This window comes from Carcharhinus amblyrhynchos, chromosome 11 (assembly GCF_965287045.1).
Source record: "Carcharhinus amblyrhynchos chromosome 11, sCarAmb.v2.hapA, whole genome shotgun sequence".
Classification (NCBI taxonomy): domain Eukaryota; kingdom Metazoa; phylum Chordata; class Chondrichthyes; order Carcharhiniformes; family Carcharhinidae; genus Carcharhinus; species Carcharhinus amblyrhynchos.
The window spans coordinates 61749353-61770288 of record NC_137334.1 but is presented as its reverse complement, the minus strand read 5'-3'; the positions used below and the strand labels follow the sequence as shown (position 1 = coordinate 61770288).

General features: G+C 42.7%; 1 protein-coding gene across 1 annotated transcript in view; it reads left to right on the top strand.

Annotated features, from left to right (window-relative positions):
• Positions 1-20936, top strand: part of slc12a8 (solute carrier family 12 member 8) — a 131701-nt gene that overhangs the window by 15188 nt on the left and 95577 nt on the right. The window contains exon 2 of the mRNA XM_080199238.1: positions 20019-20257. Within this exon, the coding sequence (XP_080055364.1) occupies positions 20132-20257 (126 nt within the window). The 5' untranslated portion in view covers positions 20019-20131. The remainder of the gene's footprint in view (positions 1-20018; positions 20258-20936) is intronic.

The following is a 20936-nucleotide window of genomic DNA, read 5'->3' as shown; positions in this document are numbered from 1 at the left end:
TGGAAAGAGACTATTTTCCCCAAACAATCCATGTTGGTTTTACCCTCCACATAAACAGAACTAATGAACCTGATCACATTTGCCTACCTAATTCTCTCATATCTCATTCTCTTTCATTCTTCCCCTATTCAATTAATCTTGAATGTTGACATAGTTTATGCCTCACTCATTCAGTATGGAAATACATTCCACTGTCTTGCAACACTTTGTGCAAAGAAACTTGTTTTGCCACGACTGTCCCATATTTAATCTATCATTTATGGCCTGTCATTCTAGATCCCTCAATCAGGATGAACAGTCTTCTTTGCTACCCCAACCCAACCTTTTATTATTTTAAAGACTTCCCTCATATCACTCTGTTTTCTGTGTTGGTTAAACAAAACTAAATGTGGATCAAGTCTTTTAACATTTTGTATTTTCTCATATCAGGCAGTGCCTGATTGAATCAGTTTTGAACCTTTTATAATATTCCCTAAGCAATACCTTGCATTTACTGTCACTGAATTTCACCCACTCCTTTTAGCTCATTTTCCCACTTTATCCACAACCCCTTTGTCGCGATTTTGTCACACTTAATGATATTGGCTGAGATTTGGGAAGGATTCATCATGCACTGGAATGGAAAATTTGGAGAGTCCATTGACTTTGGGTTGCACTGGAAAATCCTGGCTGTTGGACTGGTGGTGAAAAGGGAGTGGGGTGTGTGGGGGTGTGGGGTGCTGGCTAAAAACTTCACATCTGAAGAATGAGCAACACTCTGAAAGCTTGTGCTACCAAATAAATCTGTTGGACTTTAACCTGCTGTTGTGAGACTTTTTACAGTCCAGTGTCAGCATCTCCACATCATGGCTGGAAAGTCCCAGCCCTTTCTTCTGTATCATTGAATTTTACTACTGATTTCGATGGTGATAATATATTATGGTCTTTCCCTTCTTCTCGACAAACCTCCAAATAAATGGCGGTATTGCCTTTGGAGAATGATAATTTGCTTGGGTCTGTCAGGACCAATTGTTTTTTTTTTGTTGCTATCCTGCCTCCTGTCCAACCTTCATATTTGTTGTTCCATTGTCACCCTCTTTCATTCTCATGATTCATCTGCAGCTGATTCAGCTTCCCTTTCCATGTGGAGAAGATTTGCCCTCCTTTTCATCCCAACTTGAGGCCCTCTTGTGCATATGTTTCCAGCTGTTAATCTTCTGACCTTCAGTTTCTGTTCCACCTCCTCTATTTATCCCCCTGGAATTTTGCCTGTATGTCGTAAATCATAATCCTTCTTTCAGTATTTGTTTATCTGGCCATGTATTTACTAATTTGAGTTATCCATTCTCTCTGCCAACTGGCTCATTGAGGAGAATAGTAAGGTAATAATGGGCAGCACGGTGGCACAATGGTTAGCACTGCTGCTTCACAGCTCCAGGGACCTGGGTTCGATTCCCAGCTTGGGTCACTGTCTGTGTGGAGTTTGCACATTCTCCCTGTGTCTGCGTGGGTTTCTTCTGGTTGCTCCAGTGTCCTCTCTCAGTCCAAAGATGTGTGGGTTAGGTTGATTGGCCATGCTAAAACTGTCCCTTAGTGTCCTGAGATGTGTAGGTTAGAGGGATTAGCAGGTAAATATGTTGGGATATGGGGATAGGGCCTGGGTGGGATTGTGGTTGGTGCAGGCTTGATGGGCCAAATGGCCTCTTTCTGTACTGAATGGTTTATATGATTCTATGAAGTGACATGCATGTTGTGAGCCTATTCCTGAGAATGTAAAAGTCATAGAGAGGGGATTTAATGTTCATCATGGAATAAGCCACTTGTTAAGACTTGATTTAGCTGTAAAGACTCGCATTCTAATCAGTATTCTGTAAACTGAGTGTGTCTTTATATGTCCTGTTTGTGATCAGAGCTCCCCGCCCACCTGACGAAGAAGCAGAGCCCCGAAAGCTAGTGGTGTTTGCTACCAAATAAACCTGTTGGACTTTAACCTGGTGTTGTGACCCTTATTGTGTAAACCAGCACATTGGTCAGAGGAAATAATATTTCCTCTGATTTAGTAAGAACATCATAGGAGTTCCACTAAATTACAGACATTTTGTCAGAATTGGCAACCTTGAGACTGAGTCTGTGCCAGAATTTTAATCTTGCTAGTTTTTGAAGAAAAAAATCATAACCTTAATTCAATTAGTAAGAGGCATATGAATTCAAGTGAATACATTGCTTTTTATTTAAAGTTTGAAAGAAAGAATACTTAACAGTGAAGAAGTTTGAAAAAAAGTGAATAATAAGATGAAGTAAAGCTGACTAGCAGGCCGTGCTGCATTCAAAGTACAGATGTGTTAGTGAAGCCGCCACAGAACCACAGCTTCCTGTCTGCGTGGAAATGTGACCCAGTGAGTATTTCAAAGAATTCAAGCATAGTGCATGGAACGGATATCACCAACTAATAGTCAAACTGAGAACAATGTATCAAAACCTCCTTTTTATGAGCCATGGGAGACAGGTTGAGCAGATCGGGTCAAACCGGTTTTGGGGGGGGTCAAGGGTCATGCAGAACGCAGAAAAAGACCAGTGTGTAAAGCTATTAATTAGTCCTACATGCCAAGGTGGTGCTTAGCTGAATTGTCCTGTTTAAACTATTTTACTCATTTATAGACTGAGGTTTGATTCCAACTTTGGGTGACTGTCTGTATGGTCTCTGCACGATTTCCCTGTGTCTGTATGGGTTTCCTCCAGGTGCTCCGGTTTCCTTCCACAGTTTAAAAATGTGCAGGTTAGGTGGATTGGCCATGCTAAATTGACCCTTAGTGTGTGATCCTTAGGGTTATGGGATAGGGTGGGCAAGGTAAGGTGCTCTTTTGGAGAGTTGTTGCAGACTCAATGGGCCAAATGGCTTCCTTCTGCACTGTAGAGATTCTGTGATTCATTCGTCAACATAGATTACTTGATAGTGAGCAGGAATAGAACTCCTGAATCTTCTATTCTCTTCTTTCCTGTGCCCAAAAGCCAATTGTCATGTCAAATCACAGTTGAAATAATTAACTCAAAACTGACTGAGGACTAAACGTGAGCTGAAATTTTTCAGCTGTTTCTGCCAGCAGATCTTCCGGTCCTGCCAATAGGGGACCTCCCTGCTGTGTGGATTACCCAGTGGCGGAGGGTGTGAACAACAGGAAAGCCAGTTGACAACATTGGGACAAGAAGATTCCAATGCCTCCAATTGTGGACCACCTCCATAGCTGCAAACACGCTGTGGGGCGGGGGAAGAGAAATCCCACCCCAGGATCTGTCTGGATACTCCAGGCACAAAGAAGACATAGACAGGCAGCATGGTGGCACAGTGGTTAGCACTGCTGCCTCACAGGTCTAGGGATCCTGGTTCAATTCCTGGCTTGTGTCACTGTCTGTGCAGAGCCTGCACACTCTCCCCATGTCTGCATGGGTTTCCTCCAGGTGCTCTGGTTTCCTCCCAATGTCCGAAAGACCTGCATTGGCCATGCTAAATTCTCCGCCAGTGTACCCGAACAGGTGCCAGAGTGTGGCGACTAGGTGATTTTCACAGTAACTTCATTGCAGTGTTAATGTAAGCCTACTTGTGACTTATAAATAAAATCTTTAGATGGATTTACCAACTGAGCTTTTCTCATGGCAATTTAAGGAGCTAGAACAAAGGATAAGGTTGTGTTGATGCATGGCATAATCACTGCAGGACAGCACTTGACAGGTGAGCTGTCTGCTGCTTTGCTTTCCCTCCCCTTGACACCATGTTGCAGACTGGTTTTTACAAATAGAAGATATCAGGTGGGATTCTCCAACCTTGTCTGTGGCCAGTCCACTGCAAGTGAGAATGGAGAACCTGGTGTTCCAGCCAAAACTCCATTCACTTTCAGCAGCACTGGAGAATCCCAGCCAAAAACAAGAATGGAGATATTCAGCATTTACTTTTTGAATGTATTGACCCAGGTTAAAGGTATATGGATGAACTTGAACAGCTTATTAAAGGGTTCCTTGTTTTATTACTCAAACGGTGAGGGAAGTTGCGTTATTGAAGTTGATCATGGAAGCCATGACTGGAATGTTTGTGTGTCTATTGGTTCACATTAACTGGCGGTTTTGCTAATATACTTAATTAGTTTTATTTTTTTTCTCTCTGCGATGGAGATGCTGAATTATTCCAGTATTACTTTTATTATCGTTTATTTTTAGTATTTGCCCATTTGCTGTATTTTGGTCAAATGGCACTTTCAGTTTAATTGCAATTTTATCTTGTTGCTTCTCAAACATACTCGTGTCAGTGTTCAAATTTAACTAAACTGGCCGTGTTACTAAAATACCCAGTCTGTTAATTCCCCCATAGGATAAGCTCTCCCTTTGTTCAGAGGTAATTGGATCTACCGTTGATAGGAAAATAATTGAATGTTTGATGTGATTCTAACCTTTATATTTTGGACAAGGTAAAATTAATAGAAGGAGCTCTTTAGCTGTAATCTGCATACAATGCAATTTAAAAAGTAACTCTACATTGGCAGCAAAGAGGAAACCATATATGGGATGGTTTATGTTCTATTTTTGTTTTATGGTGGATGGATGTAATGGGCGGATGTTGATGACCAGGATACATACTGCAGATAAAGTTAGGCAATAGGATTTTTAAGTTTATTGAGTTGGAGCTGATTATTGCTGAATAGGATTGTGACATATACATAAAATAATTTTATAGATTAGAATTTCAGATTTGAACAACTTCATAGCGAGGCCACCTGTCTCAATCCCTCTATTTGAATTTCGTCAGTCTATTCGCTCACGTAATCAAACCAGCCCTAACTAAAGTCACAGGTGCCACTCTCTATGATGCATTGTATTTCTCTCTGCAGCCCTTTATTGGGAATCACACCATTCTGTTCCAAACATCAGGAGATATTGAGGAGACTATTATGACTGCATAGTGGCCTTTAACATTGTGAAGAGGTTCGCAAGGGAGGAAAGAAACTTTGCTATCATGAGTGTGCCAGTCTAAAAGTGCACAAAGATAGCTGCTTCTGAGCTAATTAAAGAATTTAATTTGGCTGTTGCCTTGTGGATCCAGAACTGGCTTGCCTGCGGAAGGCAGAGAGCGGTTGTGGATGGGTCTTTTTCTGCATGGAGGTCGGTCACCAGTGGACTGCCCCAGGGATCTGTTCTGGGACCCTTGCTGTTTGTGATTTTTATAAATAACCTGGATGAGGAAGTAGAGAGATGGGTTGGTAAGTTTGCCGACGACACGAAGGTTGGTGTTGTTGTGGATAGTCTGGAGGGATGTCAGAAGTTGCAGTGTGACACAGAAAGGATGCAAGACTGGGCAGAGAAGTGGCAGATGGACATCAATCTGGGTAAATGTGTAGTGGTCCATTTTGGCAGGTCCAATGGGCTGAAGAGTACAATATCAAGGGTAAGACTCTCAGCAGTGTAGAGGATCAGAAGAACCTTGGGGTCCGGGTCCACAGGACTCTTAAATCGGCCTCGCAGGTGGAGGATGTGGTCAAGAAAGCGTATGGTGTACTAGCCTTCATTAATCGAGGGATTGAGTTTAGGAGTCGGGAGATAATGTTGCAGCTTTATAAGACCCTAGTCAGACCCCACGGAGTACTGTGTGCAGTTCTGGTCATCTCATACAAGAAAGATGTGGAAGCTATTGAGAGGGTGCAGAGGAGATTTACAAGGATGTTGCTTGGATTGGGAGGTATGCCTAATGAGGATAGGTTGAGGGAGCTAGGTCTTTTCTCCCTGGAGAGACGAAGTATGAGAGGTGACCTGATAGAGGTTCATAAGATGTTGAGAGGTATAGATCGGGTGGATTCTCAGAGACTATTTCCCAGGGCTGAAATGGTCACTACAAGAGGACACCGGTTTAAGTTGCTGGGGAGTAGGTACAGAGGAGATGTCAGGGGTAAGTTTTTCACTCAGAGGGTGGTGGATGAGTGGAATCGGCTGCCGTCAGTGGTGGTGGAGGCGAACTCGTTGGGGTCTTTTAAGAGACTTCTGGATGTACATAGGATTTAATGGGATTGAGGGTTATAGGTAGGCCTAGTAGGTAGGGATATGATCAGTGCAACTTGTGGGCCGAAGGGCCTGTTTGTGCTGTGGTTTTCTATGTTTTAATTTGGGAGAGATTTCTTGCTCTGGCTCTGAACTTCCCACTATTGACAGCCATTCCTTCAGCTAAAACATGGACAGCTCCCATGTTTTGGAATTCCTTCTAAAGCACTCTTCTTGAAGGCGGAACTTTTCTTCAAGCTTTAGACCATCCCTCTTCATATATCCGCCTTCCTTTGGTTTGCCTATTTTCCTTATTATGCCTCAGTGAAGCAAGAAGTATTTTCATAAAAATGATACATAACTGCAAATTGTTCCATACTTAATTTATTAATGCATTTGTTTTCTTTTTCTAAGTAGCTTTGATTTATTTTAGTTAATATGTTCATAAAATATGGCAGTGAGAAGGAATTGGATCTCACTTTTCAGTCCCCAGACATTCTGTAATCTGAGTGTTTTGCAACGTTCAAAATGTGTCCTTGTTATAAATCTGTTGTGTAACCAGTTATCAGTAGAGAGTTCTGTTTTATTTAGCTTTAAATTGGTGATGTTCTTTTTGAATTTCTTGGTGATTTTCTGTGCACACAAATTCTTTTATTGTGTTTTTTTTTGCTTGTATTCTTTGTAAAAGAGCAAATAATGGCATCTAGGTCCTGCAGATGAGTTGGGAATTCTGGTCGATCTCACCCTATTAATCAGGGAGCATGTTTACAGGGAGTATCCCACCAATGTTGTTTGCCAAGTCAGAGTGTTTTTTTTTCTTAATATTCTACTCCTTTGATGGAGATTTTTCCAGTCAAACTTCACGTACGTTACTGGTCAGATTAAAATTTCCCTTGTGTTTAGAGACTGCAAACTGAAGGTTCACTAGCTGTTTTTCTGCAAAAATGGACAGAATTGTGTTCTCAAACACACCTCGTAGTCATCAAAGACATTTTGGTGCAATTTTTTCTATATCTGTTCATGGGATGTGGGTGTCACTGACAAGACCAACATTGTACTTGGGAACAGTGCCCTGAAGCCACATGTAGGGCGGACCAAATAAGGATGGCAGAGTTCTTTCCCTCAAGAACATTAGTGAACCAGGTGGGTTTTTATAATAGTTTCATGACCACCATTACTGAAAGCCACTTTCAATTCCAGATTTTTAAAAAAAATTGAATGTTTTAATTAGTTGAATTTTAAATTGGTGGGATTTGAACTTGTGGCCAGAGCATTACAGGGCCACTGGATTACTGGTCTAGTGACATCATCACTGCATGACCATCTCCCCAGTACAAATGGCATGAGATCATCCCTTAAAACATTAAAAAGAAGCCATAAATCTTCTGTATGACTCACGGAGAGCATTGTTACTGTGCAGTTGCGCCATTTTCCCTTTTTTTTGGTTAATGCCAAAAAGCATTTTAAGAACCTAACAGCAATATTTAACATAACCATTTCACCCTTCACACTGACATTTTAAAAAATGACTCACTAAAATGATTTATGCCCCTTAATATTAGGAGGTTCACTAGGGGGCTGGAGTTTAATCAAAGGTAAGTCATTGCTGTAAATAATTTGCTATCCATTCTATCAGAGATATTCTAACCCTGCTCAACATGGGAATGTCACTGGCTGTCTCCAACTAGTCGTATCAGTGGCAGGAAAGATAAGCTGCATCTACTATTGGCATTTGCTATCAGGTGTACTGTTTTGGGTCTGTCGGCCTACTGATTCGTCTGACCCTTCTGAAGTTTAAATTTATTTATTAGTGTCACAAATAGGCTTACATTAACACCGCAATGAAGTTACAGTGAAAATCCCCTAGTCAATACGCTCCGATGCCTGTTTGGGTACATTTGAGGGAGAATTTAGCATGGCCAATGCACCTAACTAGCACATCTTTCGGACTGTGGGAGGGAACTGGAGCACCTTGGAGGAAACCCACGCAGACATGGGGAGAACGTGGAGACTCCGCATAGACAGTGACCCAAACTGGAGGAATAGAACTCAGGTCCCTGGTGCTGTGAGCCAGCAGTGCTAACCGTTGTGCCAGTGTGTCGCCTTACTTATCGACTTCCGTTCCTGGAATAAATTGTTAGGAAGGAATACACCAGTGTCTGCTTCTGCAATATGTTTTTAAACTTTACACTAAATGGGAAAGCTCACTCGTGAACTTTCCCTCTCACTTGCTGACCTCCCTCTTCCGCGTGTGGTACTTCCTCACTTTCTGCTGTTGTCCTGCCCCATGTGCTCTCACACTCTCCTCCTTTTGTGAGTGCATGCTTTCGCTTGCTCTTTAGGCAGCGCTTGCTGTGGGTGGGTTGGAGTTCATGGGGCTGGCAGGAGCCAGAAACATGGCGAGCTTCATTCAGCAGGAGTTGAAATTTTACTTTCTCAACAGTGGGTTCCAAATTGGAGCTGAACTCAGTGATGTGTCTGTGGCGGGTCCTGTGGCAGCTTTTTATATGTAGCTGCCACAGGACCCGCCACATGAATACTCATTATATGAAAACTTTCTGTTATTACATCCAACTTTGATGATAAAATCAACAGCACGCAATAGATTTTTGGTGACATGTAGCAAGTTGGTTTGATGCAGTTGCATCTGAGGTCACCAGTTTTTCGTGTTGAACTCTGCAGAATGAGATGGAAGTGTGAAAATGGCAGCTTGTATAGAGCTCAGGTTCAGAAACAGTAGACGGGATTTTTCTGCCCCGTCGCACTGATGGAGCAAGGTGAGAAATATGAGCAAGAAGCGAAAAATCGGGGTTGCGTCTGATTTCTCGCCTCTTGTGATACTGCCGCTCCCATTCTGCTGTTGAAATCAGAGGTTAATTTTAATATTAATGACATGATTAGGGATGTAATTGTTCAGGCTCACTTACCTTTCCTACTTCACCAGTGGGACAGGCGGGAACCAGATATGATGGCCTCACCAGTGGGACTGGAGGCCATTGAAGCTCTCTGGGTGATTAGGGTCAGGTCCAGGCAGTGCCCCTTGGGCAGTTCTAACCTGGCACTGCCAGCCTGGCACACTGACAGTGCCAAACGGGGTGGGGCCTGATGGGGATGAGGCCTGATGTGGTGGAGTTTGGTGGGGCAGATCCTGACTGGGGAGGGTTTGAAAGAAGGCAGTGAACGGGGAAGCTCTGCAATGGTGGGTGAGGCCTGATCAATGAGGGTGAAAATTGGGGTGGGTGCTGCTCGGTGGGGGGCGGTTCCTGGCAAGCTGAGACTCTACGTCCTCCCCCCTTACTGGTGAGAATCATATTATGACTTCTGTGTTCCACATATTGCCGTAAATTGCCACCATTTACCTCACTGGAAAAGCAGGCAAGAAAACGTCCCATTTTACACTTAGGATTTCTCTGAGGAAATTCCACCCAGTGAGTCAGTGGTTGGTGGGGGAAGGGGCAGTGGTTGTAATGGAGTAGGATTGGGGGCATGGAGGAGTTAAGTGGGAATGGCTTGGTATTCTGGGTGTGCTTGGGATGTGGGGCATAGTCAGTCAAGATAAGTGAATTAGGGACATAAGGGCACTGTCAGAACTGTCTGTGTCTGTCAATCTCTGGTTGACAGAGTTCTTACAAGGCCTTGATCTTACTTGCAACATTTCATTTACTCTCGCTGAGAGTGATTTCAGACAATATTCTTTACAATGCATAGAAGAGAGGCCCAGCAGAACCTACAAATTCAGCCATGTCCCACAGAGTGATGAGTATAACATTGCACACTAACATGAACATTGAGTTCAGAACAAATGCAAAAACACAACATTATTTCATCCAAAGTACTGCAGAAGGTCAGAGGACATGGAGTTGGGGGTAGGGTGTTAGCGTGGATAGAGGATTGGTTGTCAAATAGGAGGCAGAGAGTGGGGGTCAATGGGTGCTATTCGGATTGGCGGTTGGTGACTAGTGGGGTGCCCCAGGGGTCGGTGCTGGGGCCTCAGCTATTTACCATTTATATAGATGATCTGGAGGAGGGAACCGAGTGTAGGGTGTCGAAATTTGCTGATGACACCAAGATTGGGGGAACGGCAAATTGTGCGGAGGGTGTGGAGAGTCTGCAGAAGGATCTAGATAGGCTGGGCGAATGGGCCAGGAAATGGCAAATGGAATTTAATGTTGGCAAGTGTGAGGTGGTCCACTTTGGTAGGAAGAATGGTAGGAAGGACTATTACTTACGTGGCGAAAAACTGCAGCAGGCGACGGTGCAGAGGGACCTCGGGGTCCTTGTGCATGAGTCGCAAAAACCCAGCCTGCAGGTGCAGCAGGTGGTCAGGAAGGCGAATGGGATGCTGGCCTTCATAGCGAGGGGGATTGAATATAAAAGTAGGGAGGTCTTGCTGCAGCTGTATAGGGCATTGGTGAGGCCGCAGCTGGAGTACTGTGTGCAGTTTTGGGCGCCGCACCTGCGCAAGGATATTTTGGCCTTGGAGGGAGTGCAGAGGAGGTTTACTAGGCTGATACCGGAGTTGAGGGGGTTGAGCTATGAGGAGAGGCTGAATAAACTAGGCTTGTACTCGTTAGAGTTTAGAAGAATGAGGGGAGATCTCATTGAGACGTATAAGATGATGAATGGGATGGATAGGATAGAGGTGGAAAGACTCTTCCCGCTCAAAAAAGACAGTAGGACTAGGGGGCACAGCCTCAAGATAAAGGGGGGGCAGTTCAGAACGGAGTTGAGGAGGAACTTCTTCACTCAAAGGGTGGTGAATCTCTGGAATTCTCTGCCCGTTGAAGTGGTGGAGGCTGCCTCGCTAAATATTTTTAAGAAGCGGGTTGATGGGTTTTTGATAAGAGAGGGGATTAAGGGTTATGGGGAGAGGGCGGGAAAGTGGAACTGAGCCACGACAGATCAGCCATGATCTTATTGAATGGCGGGGCAGGCTCGAAGGGCCAGATGGCCTACTCCTGCTCCTATTTCTTATGTTCTTATGTTCTAAAGTAATGTCCTTATCTCCTCTGTGACCTCAATGCCAGCCACAAGACATGCCAGAACACTGGGCTCTCTGACTAAGCAACTCTCAACAAATAACAATGACGCACACATGAATAAAATGAAACAAATTGAATGTGAAATATTTACAAGTCAAGTTTAAATTTGAGAAACACCTTTTGTGCTCTGTGTGCCTTGTCTGAATGGCAATGGAGTTGGGTAGGAATGTTGCGGCTGTGTTACAGAGTAACACTGTTTATCCAGGAGGCTCTTTTCTAGCCCAAATGTAGGAGCTGCATTGTTAGCTGATGGTTGGTTTCACCATTTAAAATCTTTCCCCATTGCATCCTGTGCATACTGCCCGCACTTTCAATTTTAATCGTGAGCATGTGGGGAAGCAGGAAAGAGCAAGGGGGTGGCAGTGATGCCCACTTCCTGTTCTGCCATCAGGAATGGCATACCACTGTTAAAGCTCTACCCTTTGTTTCTCTCCCTCTCTTTCTCCACCTCTCTCACTCTCTTTCACGCATGCACACATCCGCTCAACATCACTTTCTGTCACCTAAAATAAAATCCCACCACCAAATACAAATCACCTTGTTCAGAGGGGTCAGTTCTTCAGGGATCATTCCCTCGGGGGTACATTTCCCCTCCTCTGCCACATCCCAGTTAAAGACATAACCATATGTACTTTCTCACACTATTGTCCTATTCACCATGTCCTGCAGCGATTGACATACTTCCTCCAATTTAATAAGTTGTAGTTCTGATGAAAGATCATTGTCAGTCTGAGTTTCCATCCTGCATGTCCTGACCCTGCAGTTGGGAGGGAGTGGGGGGCTAGAGAACTCACACATGCTGGTACCAGGACCCAGAGGGTATCTTTTGAGGAGGCAGCCAATTGGAGCTGTGTGCATTTAGAGAAGGAAGAGGACTGCCAAGGTTGGAGGACTAATAGGAGGGTGCCCCCACTCTCCCACTGAGATGAAGATTGACTGCCCCTCCAGCTGCCAATGTGGAAGTATATAAAGTTGACTTAATTTACACTTGACTTTTCATAAAAAGTATTAAATGGAAGTTTTGTAATTACAGCAGGCATACTTACAGAGCTAAAAACCACAATAATCTAATAAGTAATGTTAAATGTTTACTTACCCTGCACTGCTTTCACTACTGCTCCATGTGTGCTCGCCTCCTCCAACGTAGTAAAGGCCAGCCTCTGATTGTTTGCCAGCTCCAGCTTACCTGGCAGGATTTCAATTGGCCTCAAAATGCTTCGCGTGAAACTCTCTAGGATCTGTATTTTATTTTTACGACTCCTGATATCAGTTGGACAGGAGCCAGGAATGGTTGTGCATGAACACTCAGCTCACATTGCGTCTGGGTCAAATTGGAATCTGGGTCCATTTAAGGAGAAGCTAGATAGCAATATGAAGGAAAAAGAAAGCAAAGAAAGCAGCTAGGATAAGAGACAGAAAGGTGGAAGGAATTACAGTGAACTGAACCAGTTGACCTGTGTCTGTGTTGTAAGGTCTGTAAATTACTGACTATCTGATTTGAGTAAGGTGCTGTTATCATCTGATAATTCAGACTGTACATCTATTCTACCTATTTAGGGCTGCAGAGACTATTTAAAGTCATCATTAACTTTTCCTGAAAAGTTTCAGCATGTTTTTTTCCTATTATTTTTGTACTGTTCAGATGAATGCCACTCAGACATCAATTAGCCAGGGATTTCTGCCTTTGTACTACGATCCACCATTGATACTGACATTAACTTGTTCCTGAATTCATTTTATACTTTTGACCTTTTTTTCCCCTTTAAGGCCGTGTTGGGGCAGAGGCAGTTAAAGAACTTCAGAATGAGCATCCACCCTGCTCCTGGAACGGGGGGGGGGGGTCCATTTTGGGGAGGCGATGGCCTAGTGGCATTATCACTGGACCATCTGGACAAACTCAGCTAATGTTCTGGGGACCCAGGTTCAAATCCTGATACAGCAGATGGTAGAATTGGAATTAAGAATCTACTGATAACTATTGAAACCATTGTCAATTGTAGGAAAAATAATGTCCTTTTCAGGGAAGGAAATCCACCATCCTGGTCAGGCCTACATGAGACTCCAGAGCCAGAGCAATGTGGTTGACTCTTAACAGCCCTTCAAAAGCAACTAGGGATGGGCAAGAAATGCTGGCCAGTCAACGATGCCCATGTCCCATGGGTGAATAAAGGAAAAAAAAGTCTCTCCATTCAGTGAGATCATCGCTGATTTAAGACCTAACTTAATTTCCCCACACTTGCCCAATAGCTCTTAATAGGTTTGGCTAACAGAAATCTGTCCGTCTTGATTTAAAATTAATGATTGATTGATCTAGCCTCAACTGTCATTTGCAAAATAGTTTTAAACTCCTACCACGTTCTCTTCCTGTAGAATGGTTTCCTAATTTTGTTATTGAAATAATTGGATAAACATGCCAGTGAATCCAGCTTCCAAGCACCATTTTGAGAGGGCGGCTGATCTCAGAGTGCACTGGGAGACCCCCTCTCCCCACCCCTCACCCCATGGGCATCTGGACCCCCTCCCTCATCGGCAGCATGTTTCCTTCACCCCCTCCCTGACCCGGGCCACCAGCATTGGGTCCCCTGACTGACCCCCCCCCGCCCCACCCCAAATCAAGAATGCCTTCACAATCCACCTCTGCATGGGATTTGCCATCAGATCCCACCCCCCCTGGCACTGCTGGCAGGGCTCACCTGATACCACCAGGCTGTCCAGTGGCCACTGCTGTGCACCACCGGTGCCTCAACAGCCTCCTGTACTTCAATGGGCCTCTGAACCCACCGACATGACCATCATGCCAGGTTCCTGCCATTATCTCACCACGCCCAAGGCCAGAGAATTCTGTGCTCCATAATTTGAATGGGACATGCTAATCAGATTACTGCTTTTTCTGCGTGCGATCCACTTGGTGCCATTATAAAGGGGCTGGGAGAATTGCAAACTGCTTTGTGTTGGGTGCAAAACAGATCTTTAAACTCTCTCGTTATTCTCTGGGATCGGTGTGACCTACTAATGGCATGGTGAGGTTGGAGATTCACCATTAGTTTTTTCCTTTCCGCTCTTCCTGTTTGCCCTAATATCTTGTAAACTGTAATCAAGTTTCCCTGAGTTGCACAATGTCCCTTTGTAATTGCACTTTAGCGTCTAGGTATCATTTCATTATTGGCTTCAAACTTTTTCTTTCCTCTGATTTGCATGTGCTGCTTTGAAGTGATCCAGACACATGAGGCACAATGCCAGCTTCTTATGGCCATTGATGCAGGTAGCAGCCAGCCACTGCTGTGACTTGAACCTGTAGCTGAAAGGGTGTCAGACAGTAAAACTAAATTAACTACTGCCGTTCAGAACCAAACTTGAAGCAATTTTAAAGGAGGGAAACAATGTTTTTATAGGGCTGGAGGGGATGGGGCAAACATGTCAGACAGGTTTTGTGCATTGGTAACTGTTAAGAGAGTTAATATTTCACAGAATTATAATATCTGCCAAGCCAGAGAACAGTAATAGCCACCTGTTCTACTGAGGATCAACTTTAATGGAATGTTGTAAGTTACTTACCACGGTTTGTAAATTACGTCCAAAGATGTGTGGGTTAGGTGGATTGGGATACTAAATTGCCCCTTCGCTTACTCCCCTGACACTAAGGTAAATATGTAGGGTTATGGGGATAGGGCCTGGGTGGGATTGTGGTCAGTGTAGACTTGATGGGCTGAATTGTCTCCTTCTGCACTGTAGGGATTTTATGATTGGTGTTTATCAGCATTTTGTTTGCAATGGATCTTAACTTTTCTTTCATTTGAATTATCCTCAAGATCTGCCTCATTAACATTGAGTTACTCTGCCCATGGTTGAAAGTTTCAGTTATCATAGTAGCAGCTTGGGAAATGGAGATAGAAAGCAGAGGGCAAGAGTAAATGATTGCTTCATGGATTGAGTGGATGTAATTCGTGCTGCCCTGGAGAACCAAATTGGGAACTCTGTTCATATCCAAGTTATTTATTTATATGGGGATCAGCACAGAGCAAAAAATAAAATGAAAATTTGTCCGTGATGCTAAATCAGGAAATGTGGTAAATTGTGAAGAATAGAACTGGAGATTGCAACAGGATTCGACAGGTTTGAGGAACAAATGGAGATGTAGTGGACACATTTCAATGTTAATAAAATTCAAGTACATTTTGATTAAATTAAGAGAATGGAAGTGACCTGAAATGATTCAATTCTCACAATGGTCAATGTATGCTCGAGTCATTCAAGGCAACATTACAGGTGGAAAAAAAATCACTTAATGATGAATGGGATTATGTTTTATTTTAATCAAAGGGCAAAAGCAAGGATGTAATAAATCTTTACAAGGTATTGATTAGGCCGGATTAGTAGGTGCTGTTTGGATGCCACATAATAATGAAAATACTTGAACTAGATTTTAATGGATGAGAGAGACAATTATTATTTTTGTCTCTTTATGCCTGCCTTTCACTTGTCTCTTTGGCAGAGGTCTGCGACTCACCACGTCTGGTAGTTCTTGTGCCACATTGACATTTCAGCTCCGGGGGGCCATTTCATATTTAGTCATTACGAGTTGACAGGGGACCCACCATCCATGTGATGATCCTGTGCCTTTTAAGAAATGTATTCTTATCATGTTTCTTGTAAAGGGTATGTTTAAAATTCAGCTGTGTTTTATATAGTGCTGATTTGTCTGAGTAACAGGCATCTCAAATGTTGAGAATGCAAGATAATGACTAATTTTAGTTAATGGCGTGTTTGTCTAAACAGAGTTAATGCATTTGTGTTTACTTGGATTTCCCTTGGGGTTTCAGAATAAGGTTTTGATTAGATTAATTGACCAGTTACAGTGTTGTGTGCTAATGGGAGGAGCTAAGCTTGCGGAGAAGATACACTGTTACTTTTTTTTGTAAAACAGTCAGTTTTCTGCCTGGTCCTGAAAGAAGCAAAAAGTGTCTTTCCATCTCTTACTATGGAAGTTGCAGTTTCGGGTGGTCAGAAGACAGGTCTCTCTCTAGAGGTGTTCAAAAGGCTCTAGGAATGTTTACAAGTACGTAAGCCTGGGATTTGTTAACTGATTTTGAAGAGGGATTTTAAGTTTAAGAGGATATTGCTTGAATTAGAACTCATAGGAATAGATTAGCAATTAAGAACTTTATATAGTCATGTTTAAATATCGTTCAATTGGTAAATGTTAAGCTATTTCAGTTGTCAAAGTTAAACTATTGTTAAATAAAGTTTATTTTGATAAAAGCTTCCAAGTGTGCCAATAGAATCACATCTGGAGAGAAACACCTTATCCTCACACACCTGCCAAAAATAGCAAATAGTTGGGCTTCATAATAGACCTTGGGGTCTGTGATCTTGTCCCCTATTACCAATCTAAGATCTGTCCCCAGTGTTATAACTTCTCTTTATTTGAACGGATTGAAGAGAATTCATTAGTCCAACCTCTATCTGTAGCACTGTTCCATTTTGTCCCATCCCCACCCCTAAGAACCAGGTAGCAGTGCACATTGTATTAGCATATCTCACCCTTCAATGCACCCAGGCCAAGGAGGCAGATCTCCCAGCCTTGGCAGGCACATGCTTCAGTGCCATTTGGCACACACTCGTATCCTGGGAGTGCTATGAGGAATGGCAAACTTTCCACACAGTTCCATGCCAACTCAGCACTCACCCTTGCGGAGCTCAGAAGATTATTGAACCATTTGTGGAATTGTAGCCATGTGCATCGGGCCACCTCAAGCTCACTCACCTTGACTGCACCTTTGTTAAGGCTCTTGGTTAGCTGTGGAGATCTCTTCTTGCCATCCCTGGGCATTAAAACCTCACATTTGGGGTTCATTACCCTGGCAAGACTGCCCATGCAGTGATCAGGTACGGTAGGGTCATGGTGCCCACTGGCTTTGCCCTCCTGCCTGATGTGTTTAGCAAGTGTCGATGATATTTTTACTACCAGCCCTCAGTTGATTTGAAAGGTATAGTTTCCACAGTGGACACTGACAACCTTCAGGGAGCTGCCTTTGGCTTTTTTAAGTCACCTGCTAGAACTCCATTGGAACGAGTGCATGGCAAGCTCCTGCCCCTGCATGGCCCAAAGAACTCGACGAAAAGATGAAAATGGCGCTGGGCGGCCTTAATTGGCCAGCTGGTGTGAAATCCTGTTTGAATCCCTACACCTGGGAGCAGATTCCACATCTACTTCCAGACCTTTTGTTTGCATGCACCCAACGGGTGTGAAATTTGGGCCAATTGTGTTCAACAACATTAGATCAAACATCTGCCTCTATCTTGCTCTACTTGGTTTTATTTTAATTTTTTTGTTTTGCTTGGTTGGGCTGCATCTTGCTCCTTCCTTTATCACTTTCAAAAATTAATGTTAATTTAGTGCTATTGCAAAGCATTGCTATAAGTAAGCATCTTTGCTGAATTAAAAATTAACTTTGTGCAGATGAACACATTCACAAGCCTCTGCACCCCAAGTGGTTGGGAAGGTCTGTCTGCAGCACTGATCTTTTATGGTGAACTGAAGATTAGTCAGTTCTGTAGGAAGTTGTTTACTGAAACTTCTTGGGATTAAAACCCCTGGCTCAATAACTGCATATCACCTACCTGCAAGATCTCTCTTTTTTTGATTTGATTTATTATTGTCATATGTATCAGCATACAGGGAGAAGTAACATTTCTTGCACTATACAGACAAAGCATACCATATATAGAGAAGGAAATGAGAGCGTGCAGAATGTAGTGTTACAGTTACAGCTAGGCTGGAGAGAAAGATCAACTTAATGTGAGCTAGATCCATCCAAAAGTCTGATGCCAGCAGAGAAGAAGCTGTTCTTGAGTCGGTTGGTATGTGACGTCAGACTTTTGTATCTTTTTCCCGATGGAAGAAGGTGAAGGGAGAATGTCGGGGGTGCGTGGGATCCTTACTTATGCTGGCTAATTTTTAATTCAGCAAAGATGCTTACTTATAGCAATGCTTTGCAATAGCACTAAATTAATGTTAATTTTTGGAAGTGGTAAAGGAAGGAGCAAGATGCAGCCCAACCGAGCAAAACAAAAAAATTAAAATAAAACCAAGTAGACCAAGGAGTGTAGACAGAGTCAATGGATGGGAGGCTGGTTTGCGTGGTGGTTTGGGCTACATTGATGACCTTTTGTAATTTCTTGTGGTCTTGGGCAGAGCAAGAGCCATACCAAGCTGTGATACAACCAGAAAGAATGCTTTCTATGGTGCATCTGTAAAAGTTGGTAGGAGTTGTAGCTGACATGCCAAATTTCCTTAGTCTACTGAGGAAGTAGAGGTGTTGATGGGCTTTCTTAACTATAGTGTTGACATGGGGGGGTGGGGGGGGGCGTGCGGCAGCGGGGGGTGTGGTGGAGAGGCTGGTGGTGGGGGGCGGGGGGGAGGGAGAGAGAAACCAGGACAGGTTGTTGGTAATCTGGACACTAAAAACTTGAAGCTCTTGACCCTTTCTACTTCGCCCCTGTTGCTGTAGACAGGGGCATGCTTTTTTCCACGCTTCCTGATATATACTTCATGAAGTACCTCAGATGTAAAATAATAGTTTATCATAATCCATGGTTCATTATTTTTAAAGGGGATAATATGGTGGAGCAAAGGTTTTATACTTGGCTTACATTTGGGTAACCAGTTCCACCCTTTTATTGATGTGATATTAAGAGATGTATTCAATAAGATTTTTGTTGTTATTTCTCTTTCCACACCTTGTGGTGCACATGGCAGACTCAACTGTTCCTATAGCAAGGGTTTTCCTGAGGCAGTTCACTAGCCTGTCACCATGGGCTTATAGCTTGAAGGGTACCATTCTGCATCAAATATAGCTGACCAGCAGTTTCTCCTTCTCTTACAGCCTGTCATTGGCATGTTGGAAGGATTTTACAGATTGACACTAAATCTATTGGCCATGTTATGAATGCACCTTTCTTGGCCATCAAGTCCTGGGTGGGACTCAAACCCAGCGCTTCTGGCTCAAAGGCAGGAGCACCACTCACTACACCATGAGCCTCCATTCAATAATCTGGAGATTAAAGAAAGAAAAGGAAGGACCGATTATCAATAGTATATTGATTTGAAATGGTCAAATGATACTCTACTTTCTGTGCTCACATCCCCCTAGTTGTGAATCATGGGCAGTTAGGAGAGAGGGGTTTTTCCAGCCCTTATATAGTATTTTTGGAGGGTTTGTGAGCATCTTAATGTGCTTAGAATAGTTTAATACACTACAATTTAAGGTTTAATGAGTTCTGTTGTTTTACAGGATGTCAAAACCTTCCTCTGTTGGATGAAAAGGATACATTACAAACGGAGGAATTAGATAATTGTATTTTAAAGCGAGAAATGTATTTTAAGTCACTTTAGCAACTTGTACCGTGGCATTTATTGTTTAACACTACAGGGAGAATAATGTCTATAAATCTAATATGTATCATTCAGCTTGGGCTCATTTGGTTGCATTCTTACATCTGGATCAATACATTGTGGGTTCAAACCTCATTCTATGAGTGCATTACCTAAACTGACACTGCAGTGCAATAATACAAGCATCCTACATTATCAGAGCTGCTTTCAGATGCGTAGTTAAGGCTCAATGTCTTCTCCAGTGAATGTTAAAGGTCTTGCACACTGATGGAAGGAAAATATTTCCATTCGTAACCTGGCTGACATTACTTCCTCAATTAATAGCATTAAAATAGATTAATTAGCCAGTCATCTCTTTGTGCAATCTGGGTGTTTGCCGATTCAGTAACAACCATTGTCCTTGAAAATCCGGTCCTGTATGCAAAGCATGATGAGAAATTTCTGAGAGATGTGCGCGTAGGTCAAAATTTGTGAAAATGGACCATGACCTAATGATTCATATTAACAGAAATTCAAAGCTTTTTTCTTAACTGAACAATATGCAACAATAGATTGAATACCTAAACATTTTTTTTAAATTTTAGAATCGAAAATGAAGTGGCATCTTTTCTTGAAGACGAAAGGCGCTTTGATCAAATCTAGGTGCTGACGTATATCTCCTTTGCTGGTTGGCTGGATACTTCAGCATTTCCACAGTATGGAAGAAGATTGGAATCTGAAATGTAATTCACATGTGCCCAATAAAACAGATTTACTACTAAATGGTTTCTCTGAATCTCAAAGTACTGGGCGAGTTCAAGACCTTTTCCACGAAGCTGCTCAGGTGAATTAACTAATGGATGCATGTAGTTACTATCCAGCAATCTTTTTGAGTACATTCTGCTGTAGTTTTATTGCATATGATTTTGAGAAATACTGGCATAGGGATATTTTTCAATTCTGCACACAGCCTCATTTGCTGGGATTATGTATTCACAAAATTACCTCTTATTTTCTAAGCTAGCCCAGAAGTATACGTTCAGTATTATCACCTCTGTCTTTCCGATAACGCATCCAAAGTGTACAAAGCAGCAATATTTTAATCCACACTATTTCTATGTGTTATCAAAGTAATACCTATAGTTTGTAGTCACAAAGTTACTTACATTTCTTAAGCTTTCAGAAAACATTGTTATCATTACATTTTCTGTCTTGAAAAGTTTGTTTAGTACACCAAGAGCATGTTCCATTCACGCTGCAAAAACACAAGGAAGTAACAAGCTGGTTAAAGTTAGGCAGCTTATCCAAATTAAGACAAGACAGAAATAGGAGTGGGATATGGACACATTTCACCCTGGTTTGTACATAGGTTCTAGGATAGACATTCCAGTATTGCCACATCAAAAAGCAAGATATACTCACTGGGAAACTATGAATCCTATCTGGCTTTTCCAAGGCAGCAACATTCATTTGATTGCCACTAACAGTTTTTGATTTTTTTTTTGAACTTTGGGGTTTCTTGG